The sequence below is a fragment of the Teleopsis dalmanni genome, chromosome 2 (genome assembly GCF_002237135.1).
Source record: "Teleopsis dalmanni isolate 2A chromosome 2, ASM223713v2, whole genome shotgun sequence".
In the NCBI taxonomy this organism is placed as follows: domain Eukaryota; kingdom Metazoa; phylum Arthropoda; class Insecta; order Diptera; family Diopsidae; genus Teleopsis; species Teleopsis dalmanni.
The window spans coordinates 214,050,682-214,062,685 of record NC_051847.1 but is presented as its reverse complement, the minus strand read 5'-3'; the positions used below and the strand labels follow the sequence as shown (position 1 = coordinate 214,062,685).

General features: G+C 31.7%; 2 protein-coding genes across 2 annotated transcripts in view; one reads left to right on the top strand and one right to left on the bottom strand.

Annotated features, from left to right (window-relative positions):
* The window catches only part of LOC119676703 (cadherin-86C-like), a 373,671-nt gene that overhangs the window by 274,853 nt on the left and 86,814 nt on the right, over positions 1-12,004 (top strand). The gene's annotated exons all lie outside the window — the stretch shown is intronic.
* LOC119676707 lies at positions 8,561-10,378 on the bottom strand. Its single transcript, XM_038087962.1, has one exon. It carries the CDS (start codon positions 10,376-10,378, stop codon positions 8,561-8,563), a length of 1,818 nt encoding a protein of 605 aa, XP_037943890.1.

The following is a 12,004-nucleotide window of genomic DNA, read 5'->3' as shown; positions in this document are numbered from 1 at the left end:
CGAAAACTATAAATGGGCACATTTATCTTTATTAACAAATAAGCTTTAAGTGCTGACCCTCTTTATTATTTAGTTTTCCTCATGAGCTTAAATTTTTTATATATGGGCAAATATCTCCATTAAAAGCTCAACTAAATTCTTTATAGTTAATATTTATGTAAATATATATATATATATATTGCTTAGTCGTGTGTATCTATTACATACAATTTTGAAGTATTATCTTAGATTTCATAAACATGTCTAGAGTGCTTTGTGGTCACAGAAATAGGCTGGCATAATCCGCTAGAAGGTTTATGTTTACTTGACGGAATGTTCAATTACAAGATTAAATGCTAAATATTTATATATAACATAAACAGGTTACTTCGAAATTATAAAAAAAATATACTAAACTTTATAAAAATATTTTAAAAAAAATGAAAATTGAGTGCATAATCAACCAAATGCTGAAAAGCCTCATTTAAAAAAACTTTTGCCACACTCATTATCATTCATTTGGATGAATCTGTTCGATTGGAGCTTATTTGCTAGAAACTGTCGGTAAATGCCCTTCTGAGGTTTGCCAAGTGATTTTACTTACAATAAATGAACTCAACCATTAGAGTACATGCATTTATGGATACGTGTATCTAACAAGTGTATAGGACGGCGCAGGGCAGAGCATGTACGAACCAACTACAAATGTATCTATGAATATGCAGAGCAAACATTAAGAAATATGCACATTCATTTCTTTATGTACAGCAGACCAAATCATCTACCGTCCTCCCGTTCTCTCGCCCTACCGACCGACGGACCGACCTTCCGTTCTACCGGCAATGACGACCAAATCACATAATATAATTAGTTCATTTTTTCGTTTGTTTATTTGGCTTTCTGTTATGAACACAGAAAATACTTGTAATAAAAGCCATTAAATACTCGTTCTCTTGCATGTTTTACATGAAATTGCTTGTAAAAGTAGTTGTACTCGTTATATGTCCGTTGATTTTTATAGCGCCGTCGAGAGAAACTTGTTGTTTGTATATATTTACATCCATAAGTTTTATCAGGTTCTCATAAATTGAAGCTCTTCAACTTTCCGCAATTTACACTATGAATAGATTACCTATATGATAACTAGAAAAGCATGTATGCAGATTTTGTTTATTGTATTCGTTTATCTATTATGTTGTTTTTATAGTCAATCTGTTTTTATTCAACCATCACGTGAATCGAAAAAAAAACAACTCTATAAAAAGCTGTTTAACTCGTACATCTTTTTTAATCATTTCACATTCACACATGAAAAAGCATATCTGAAGGCAATTAACGTAAATCGATTTAATGGTATTTTAATGAAATCAGATACAAATCCATTAAAGAGAAAGAGTAGATATAACAGTGTGTGTTACAGCGATTTACATACATTTCGTGTATATCTGCAAATAAGTTTATATAATAAGATACATAGGACGTGTGCGAGTTAGGCTAACTTAATGCTAAACCAAATGGAAGATTTTTTAGGATTTTTTGCACTGCACACATTTAGCTATTTATCAACACGTATCGACACATCACTACATTATCGGCACAACTTAGAATTTCCCTCATTTAGAACGCAACTTAGCCTAACTCGCACACGACCATAATAACCTTGTATTCGATACTTGGTCAATCAATTCAAGTATCTAAAAATTATAAGTGAAATAGATTCGTATTTTAGAAAAACATACTTCTATTGTCAATTTTCCACTAAAATCTTCAAGTTCAATATTTCTTCATCTATTTTCCAGAAGATTTGAGTTAAGATATTGTAGGTCTGTCTGTGTCCTACAGACTAATTCAACAATGAATCCGCATATCTAACAACAATAACAAAAGTACCTATCTAGTATTACGATTTAAAAAAAAATTATATAAATGTCCGTATCCAAAAAGTGGATCATTTCGCAGACTTAAAAACATATGGCACGCCAACAAACTCCACACAATAGAATAGAATAGACGGGGTACTAGCTCCCACTTGAGCAGAGCACTTCGACCATGATTGATCTTTTGTGCTACAACAGACCCTAACCGAACAGAAGACATTCTGCCTTCCGAATGAAGGCTAAAATGTCGGCCGTTTAGGACCTCCTAATGTCGGAAGGTGAGAGTAGTTCCCGATCCAGTGACCTCTCCCTGGCACAGATCAAGGCTGGGCAGTCACATAGAATGTGGCTGGATGTCTCCTCTGCTACACTCTATCTCTTCGGACAGACCCATTTCGTTGAGGTGGTAACGTAGTTCGTGGTGAGCCGTTAGATATTCCACCAGCAATCTCAACTCTGTTCTGCTGAAGAAGGATATCTTATTATAACTATAGGGGTGAACCAGGTCTTTAGCCTGACGGTTACCTCGACTGTAGCGCCAGTAGCGACTTCTCTCGGTTGAAATCCAATTATTGATTAAAGACCTGTACTCTACACAAACACAAAAATAAATATTTTGAAAGCGTGTTTGGAGATAAAACCAACATACTTCATATGTTTCACACTCGCACATTAGTATTATATAAATGATAGTATACATATAATGTCTAAGATACATTACACAATTTCTGATTTCTTGTTTGTGTAACCTTATCCGCTATCTATGAGGCTTCTCACATTGAGCATTTAAATAACTTTTTATTATCCCTAGCCCGAAAACACTTTACCAAACGTCATAATCATCCCCGGTGTCATAATTGTTTCATCGATCTACTCAATAATATGAGGTATGGTATATGGTATTCGATACTTTCCGCCTTCTGGAAAAATCCATCGAAGTTTTATAACTTTGATGGAAGTTGTTTATTTTTTGTTGTGTATAGAATATCTTGCCATATAGGTAGCTATAATGGAAATGAATTATTATAATTGCAGCATAACATAACAATTTCTAATGCAGTTTTCGATTATTAATCGGGAGTAACTTTTAAAATCAAAGTACACTTTTAACGTAATTTTCATTTTCAATGAGTAAATCTCGAACGAAGTCTATAACACTCGAGATTAATTTATAACATTAGATATTTTGCCAGAGAGATTTTTGCCAGTGCCTTGAAATTAATAGCTGTTTTATTATATGACTTAACATGTACTATTTGTAATATTAAATCATAATTCAATTTCCCGTTTTGTACAATCAACTTGATAAAGCCACTTTCAGCCGTAGGAGTAATTACACATGCACATGTAGGGTGACCAGATAATATTTATGTTGTAACGAATTTACCTTTTCAAAAGTTCATTTTTTATTATTATTTCATTGGTAGCAGTGGCGTCGCTAGGCGTCAGCGATGTCGGCACTTACTAAATATTTTGAACAATTTGGTTTAATAATGGCATTAACCATATTCGAAGTATTCTCAAATGTTTATATAGTTATCAGATTCATGTTCACAGTTCCAGTCAGTATAGCTTCGACGAAAAGAAAGAAGCCAAGTTAAAATTGTTTAAGACGTACTAGAACAGTATGATGATTCAAGAGAGACTATCTTCATTGGAAATTCCATAAACTGAAGCAAAAATGACAGCTGACGCAAATTATGATATAGTTTAAAAATAATTGAGTGAGGTTAAAAGTAGGAAAATTCATTTATTTTAATTTGTGTTTATTTTAATTTGATTAGCAATAAAACTTTCAATCATGCTTTGTCGTATTAGTGAATATAACTTATTTACTTTTACAACTGGATTATAAAGGGGGCCTCGCAATTCTGATGTCGCCGATGTGCAAAGTTGGTCTAGCTCCGCCACTGGGTAGTAGGAACCGTAATTTTTTCTTTCAGACTTGTAAAAACACAGAATTAGTATGGTTGAAACAAATTGGTATCACTTTATCACTTTTAAAATATGTTAAAAGCTTTTTTTGGCATACATTTTTTGATCTTTTAATGACAATATAAAATATAAAAATTGTAAACACTAAAAATTAATTAATTTAAATAAAAGCAAAGAAATTGATAAAAATTTTTATCTTATATATGTATTTTAATATATTTATTAATATATTTGAATTTGGACGAGGTTATTGGATACACTACAAGACGACTTATATTTGGAATAACTAGCTAAGGCCGTGTGCGAGTTCGAGTTAATTGAGGTAAAATAAATTTAAATTTCCTAGGGATTTTTGGCATTGCAATTATGTAAATATTTATTTATTACACTCATTTATTATTTTTGTTTAAAAGTTTTTAAATTTATTTATTAAACATCTTATAAAATTTTCACAATTTTTTACTTAATTTACCTAATTTTTATCTAATTTACCCTGCTCGAAATTCTGGTAAATACCAACATACGCTGCCATGCCAACATAATTTACTATTAACCTAAATTTACCATAAATTTACTCTTACTCGCACACGGCCTAACTAAATCAGTAATTATTAAATTAATTTATTTAATATATGTTAGCTTATATGTAATATATGGTATACATATATTAGAAACTAAAGATAATTATGTACTTTAAAAATTGAAAAATAAAATTTTATTTATATGGTCAGCAGCTTAACAAAATTTTATATACCCAGAAATGGGCAGCTAAAATTATGTTCGGTGTGGTCACCTCACAATTGTGTTATTTACTGAAACTATTTCACTTTTGTTTTGCTCCTTCTTTTCTGTCAATAACCTTCAAACATTCAAAATTGAAAACAAAAACAAAAACAAATATAATAACAAAATATCTACTAGAAAAAATAACAACAAAATCAGCACGAAGTCTGCAATATGACAACTTGCCGGCAAAGACTGTTTGCTTATGCATTTTCTCTTCTATTCGTATCATCTAATACACTAGCAAACTCAATAAAAGCAAAGAAGCAAAGAGAAAAAATGCGGGATGCCAAATACTAAATACAAAAATAGCAACTTGTACTCACGTGTATTATGTCAGTTGTTGTTGTTGTTGTTGTTGTTATTGTTGTGGTTAAAAAGCAACTCAGCCATTTTTTATTGTGCTTTGCAATTTTTCTTTTATTACTTTTCCTAAAGCTATGTGTGTATATCTACCTAGTCAACAACAACAACACAATAGCAAAAGCAGTCACAATCAACCTCAACATTGGATGGGAACAATTTATGCATGCGTTGTACTTTCGGTGAACGGCTCAGTGTGCTGTGCTAACATTTCTATACACTGGTCTGTCTCTCATTGCCTCTGCTGCATATGTAGTTGTTGTATGGTATAGCGCTTCCATGCATAACAGAATAACAGCACGGAGTACAAAACATCGACACCGACACCGACACTGACACCGACACGGACGGACGGCTACAGCTACACATCTAATCAAATTGCAAAACATTTGTTTTTCATTAGATTTGTGCGCTCGCCTACTGTATTTGCTGTGTGCCTGGTATAAAATTCACATGTTCACAGTTTTCTAATCCAGCCGTCAGGTGTCATTAGACAGCGCAGTCTGTTGTTAGCTTCTCCTTTTTAGCAGTTGCGCATGCAGGGGCATGTGCGCTTAGAAATTTAGAATGTTTTTGTTTTTGTTTTCTTGAATATATGCTCACGGAATATATCGAAACGAACATGTGCTCGTATTATGTAAAATGTAAACAGAAAATCACACATGTGCCACAGCAGTCTAACTGACTGACTCATCCGTCTAAAAACGTCCGGCATAGCTACCTACATATGTATGTACATAATTTTACTGTATGTACATATGTACTGACATGTAGCCAGAGTAGTGCCATTTTTGCATTGGAATAGTCAACAGCAACAAGTTGTTGTTCTTGTCTTCTTCTTCGCTTTTTTGGCGCGAACGCAACTCAGTGTCCACAAAAGACTGACATGTACATTTTTCATTTGGCGCACATTGCTTAGTGTAAATTCAAACAAAGTCTTTTGAGACTGAAGTTTTTATTTTCACTGAACTTTTGTCAAAGTTTATGGATTATTTTGCAAATAGCTTAATAATTTTTTTGCCAACTAATTTTGTATAAGAAGGGATGTGCGCCTGTTTGAATTAAGCTCACTTTTTGATAAATCCAAATAAAAGTTAAATTAAGCTACACGGTACGGCACAATGCAGCACGGCAAGAAGCCCTTACCTGACGCTGCGTCCGTCTCGCTGCTTTCTTTCAGCATCAAACTTGTTCGTTTGTTTACGCTGAAGCACTTCAAGAATGCTTGAATGCTTTCGAAAGCCGTGAGCTTTATTTTAGATTTTAGTATAACCCGAAACACAAAAGTCCATCAAGCTTTATTGCTTGTATTTTTTCAAAATTGATACTTAAAGCAGTGAAAAAATAACTTGTAAATTTTTTATTAAAAATTACAAAAACAAAATAATTTAAAAGCATTGCAAAAGCGTTTTAAACTTTCCGTTTGGCTTTTTTTAAAGTTCTTTTTTCAAAATAAGATTTTCAAAAAAAAAAAAAATTAAAAAATTAAAAACCCGTTATGGTTCCACAAGTTTTAGTTTCTCCAATTTTTATTTTTTTATCTTTTTTCTTTGAAGTTTTGAAAACGATCTCCTCGTATATTTTTTTGATGGGAGAAAAACTCGCCAAGTCAGTGGGGGATTTTAACTGCCCTTAAAAGTCCGCTCGTCCGGACAGAAAACTGTTTCAGGAACCACCGTTTAAAGGCTGAGTTAAGGCTTAGTTAGACGGTAGGTAACGTAAGAAATTAATTCGAAGCGAAATGCACAACCAATCAAACCTGCGTATTTGATAGGAGCGAAATAAACAGTGTTCTCCGCTTTTGTTTATTTCGCTTTAAATTAATTTCTTACGTTACCTACCGTCTAACTGAGTCTTTAAGCTACCTACCGTCTAACTGAGCCGTTTAGGTAATACGTCTTAAGGCATCACATCTCCTCGTATTGTCTTGTATTGTATTGAACTCATATAATTACATTTTAGCAGTTAACTTTGCCTAATACACTTCATATAGATTAATCGACTACTTGAAGTTTTTTAGGTTAGGTTTTATAGATTTGTAATTCTTTGGTTCTTCTAAAATATTTTCCTCCAATTTAAAAAATGCGATCTTATGTATTATATTTCTCCTATTAAATTTAATTTAATAACTTACTTCGCCAAATAAGTTACACACATCTTATTTACTTACTTTTTTAGACATAAAAATGCATCTGAACTCGTACAGTTTCGTACATCAAGTTCGGTAAGTGCTCTCTCAACTTGATTACTCCACCGGAGAAACGATGTACCTCTACGCTTTCTTTCCCAACTACTAAAATACCTTTTTCATTGGTGCATCTTACGACATGACCAAGCCAGCGAAGCCGCTGTATGTTATTTCGCTCAGTTATATCAATTTCGTGATAAAACTCCTCACGAAAGCTAATACCAAACACCAAGGCAATACCAAATAATATTACACCTAATATATTTATCATATTACTAATATGTAAACCTCAAAATCAAAAAAAGAGTTTTGGGCGCATTGAAGATTTTTTTTAAAACAAAACTCATTTAAATAGTTCTTATATATAGAACTATATATATGTATATATATCAATCATATTTAGACTTGAACTGACAGATCTCACAAAATATCTCCAAGCATAGTTTCATGCGCTTAGTATTGCAAATTGTCGAATTACACAGAGAATAAATTGCCGAATTACAAAGATAAACTGACGGCCAAATACACAGACGAAAGAAGAAATAGCCGATCAGACTGTTTTCTAGGAAATCTTGTTTTCCTAATTAACTTTTATCTTTCCTCATAACAGTAAGAAGGGTATAATATTATGTCATCATCATCATCTGTTTTATAAAGTCCATGTAGGTCCATTCTTCTCTGTTTTTTGCTTTTGTTTTTCAATTTCTTATGTTCAATTTTTCTCAGTCCTGCTGCACACTATCTTTCCATCGTTTCCTTGGTCGCCCTCTTCTTCTGTTGATTCCTACTTAGTTCTTATAAATCTTAAGCGGTCCTCTCATATCCGGTATTCTCATCACATGTTCAACCCATCTTAATCGCTGCTTTTTCATAAATTTGTTGATTGTATCACCTTCAGCTAGCCGTTCTAGCGCGTAGTTGTATCTTATGCGATACATCCTGTTTTCTTTCTGAGTATTTTCCTTTCAAAGATTGCCATCTTGTTTTCTTTAGTTTCAGTTAATCTCCATATCTCGCAGCCATATGTTACTACTGGGCCAATCAATGTTTTGTAAATTTTTAGTTTTGTTTTCTGCGAAATATTATTACTTGTAATTATTAGTTTTAATCCATAATAGGCCTTATTCCCAGCTTGTACTCCATCTTTTAATGTAGTCATTGATAGATTGTTCTTGCTAAACACATGTACTAGTATAATTTAGTCAAAGACTATTTATATATATATGTATATATACATAAGTTATAGGAGTGTTATGTATGTAGTGAAATCATGTATTGTATATATTTATTAAAGTAAATGTATAATATACTTAAAAGTAAATTTCATTATTATGGTATTTATAATAATTATAGCGGATATATAGTCGCTATATAACAGAAATTTCTGTTATATATTCTTTATTTACAATTTCTCTTTATACAACTTACAACAAAATTATTTAGAATTATTCTTAAAATGAATTTTAAGGCACTTAAGAGTATTTGCACCCATATTTAATCCATGGATTGCTTTAACCGCCATATCTGCAGACTCAGCTTTATCGAAAGCGATGAAACAAATGCGCCGAAAAACATTATCTGATGATATTTTCGTTGATACGACATTTCCATATGGTAAAAATATCATCTCCAAATCTAATGTCAAAAAATCATCTGGAAAGTCATATAAAATTATATTACTGCCTTCAGGCCCTGCAACAAATTTCTCGTTCGGCTCATAAGTGCCAGGCATTGCGTAATACAATTTAACATTGGTAGATAGTGACTGGTTTCCTTGACTACTACTAGCATTTAATCTTGTTTTACCTATTAATGGAATTACATCAGATTTCACATTTTCTTTTTTCTTCTCTTGAAACTCTGTTTTAAGTGGCTTTGGAATAATATTAGGAGTGGAACCAACGTCTTCTTCATCACGTTTTTTCTTCGCGATTTTTACTACTCTTAATGGTAGTTTTGCCGCATTGATTTCCGCTATAGGCAAAGTACGTTTAAGTGATATAATGGGATTTTTTCTTCTATTCATTATGGGTGTGTTTGTATAAGCGGCTGCCATAGTGGTTCGCAACTGGTTGGTGGCTGCCGTGAACGATTCTTTACTGAGTTCTTCAGTTATAGGTGACTTAGTAATTGCACTACTTACAACTGAATGTTGTATATCCACAGTCGGTGTTGTAGGAATTTTTGGAAAAATGCTTTGCATTTCGTTGGTGATTGCCGTTAACGATTTCCCGCCAAAACTTTTTACTATAGGTAACTGAGCTAGTGCACCATTTATGCCTGAACTTTGTATAAGTACAGTTGGTATTGGATGTATTGGCGAAATAATGGTTGGCAAAGTACTTCCATACAGGTTGGTGCTTGTCGCGAACGATGTCTTACCGACGTTTTCAGTTATAGATGACTGAGTAATTGCACTATTTACTGCTGAAGTGTGTACATCTCCAGATGGTATGGTAAGAATCCTTGGCATAATGCTTTGTAATTGGTTGGTGGTCGCTGTAAACGATTTATTGCCAAAATTATTAATTGTTGGTAACAGACCACTATTTATAGTTGAAGGCTGTACACCTACAGTTGATATTGGAATTATTGCGGAATTAATGGTTGGCAAAGTACTTTGCAATAGATTGTTGGTTGTCGTGAACGATTTCTTGTTTACATTTTCAATCATAAATGATTGAGTTATTGCACTATTTACAACTGAAGGCTGCATACCTGCTGTTGTCATTCTAGGATTTGTCGAATTAATGGTTAACAAGGTATTTCCCCATTGGCTGGTGGTTGGGGTGAACAATATTTTACCGAAACTTTTTATTATTGGTAATTGGGTTATTGCTCCATTATTTGTTAAACGCTGGGTTCCGAGAGTAGGTGCTGATGTATAAACGGTGTGTAACTGTTTTGTGGTCGCAGTGGACGATTCACTATCGAAGCTTAACGTTTTTTGAATTGAAAGATGTTGTGTTGTCGGTATTTTAAAAATACTTGGCTCCAATAATAGCTTTCTTTGCTGATCATTGTAATTAATCTTTAATAATGAATTTGGGTTAGGTACCACAGATTTCTTCGACAAAATTGTCTCTTTGAATATAATGTTAATATTGGTTTTCGTTTTCACTTTACATTCGATTACATGAAAATCTTTAAATAATTTGCGTATATCGGCTTCCTGCAAATTTGTATTTGATACACGGAGATATATTTCCGTTTCGGAAACATAAATTCTACTAAAGTTTTCTTTTGCATTCATTTTATATACCGAAAAAACCGACTTGAAACTTATATTACAAAAAACTGTACCAAAAGCACTTGCATGAAAAGGAGTTATAACTAAAATTTGTCTCTTTCTAGCGTACAAGTACAGATATCCCTTTTCTAACTAGAAATTTTGAAAAATGGCATAACTGCTAAAATAAAACGGTAAATAGACAGAGATGTTATTACACGTGAATAAATAATTCCAAGAATTAAGAAGCGGTTCTTTAACAAAATCTGTGGTAGACAAGATTGAAAAAATCCGAAATACACTTTCTTGCTAGCAATGCAAGACAAAACTAATTCCTTTCTAATATATCACCAACTGGAAGAATTTTGCAAAAATGTATATATTTAATAAGCAATAGTTTACTTAACTATTAATATTTGTGCTTTGCAAAAAGTATTCGGCGCTTTTATTTTTGTTGAATTTGGAGAATTATAATTTTTGAATTGTGAGTTCTATATAATAGTTTATATGCATTTGAAGTAAAAAATTAGAGAAACGTTGGATTTGATTATCCTCAGAAAAAGAGAATTTATTGATTGAAACGATCTCAACTTTTAGTTTTCTGCCAAAAATCTAAAGATATTGCTAGACAGTTTTTATGAATCCATGTTATAGTCGTATTAAAGGGAAAAAACTATGGCATTTCATCATACCAATTATAGATTTTATGATTTACCAAAAACTGAAAGAAAAGATTTGATGCGTCCATTTTATGGTTGAAATATTAGAAGAATATTTGTTTGTGGCGTTTCATAGAAATAAAGTCATGTCTGGTATATAATGTTCTTGTGATCCACCAAAAATTGATAGATATTGCTGTGAAGTTCAGGTGCATTCATCTTATAGTTATGATTATCATTATTCTAAAATTTGTAATATTTCCTTGTTATTATAATGTCGACCCCAAAAATGATATTCAATATTAAGAGCTTTAATCTTGATGATTATTTGATCATTAAACAGTCTTCGAAAGCTGTACAATGAAATATGCCAAACAATACTTCACTGGAATCTCCAAGGGAAGACCAAGGACACAGAGGAAGATAATGTAAAGAGCGCTAACAAATGAAACCGGCAAATCTTTAAATGAATTGCGTTATATTGCTAGAGATAGAAATAGTTGGAGATTCTAAGTAACAAGCCTATGTTTCAGATGGAATACGGCTAATAATAATACTAATAGCGCTTGAAAATTGAAGATTAAGAAATCAACAACATTTTTATATAAACATTTTTAGTGTTACAAAAAATTTAACGAAGCTTTCATCCAATCCACAAAATTTATGTAAATTTCCTTCAAAAGAAATTTTTTTCTTAATTATATAAATAATATATAATAATATATATAATTTTAAAAGCTAAAATTATTCGTTTAATAATAAAATATTTATTTTTAAATAATAATAAACAAAATACAAAATAAAATAAATAAATAAGAGAAATAATATTTATCTAATGAAAATGAATATAAGAAATATGTATATATGTATTAATTATATAAATAGTATATAATAATATATATTAATATATAATATATGATTTTAATACATAATTTTAAAAACTGAAATAATTTATTGTAATAATAAAATATTTATTTTTAAATAATAATAA

Coding starts and splice junctions, on each gene's coding strand:
- LOC119676707 (XM_038087962.1), bottom strand. CDS start 10,378: ATGAATGCAAAAGAAAACTTTAGTAGAATTTATGTTTCCGAAACGGAA.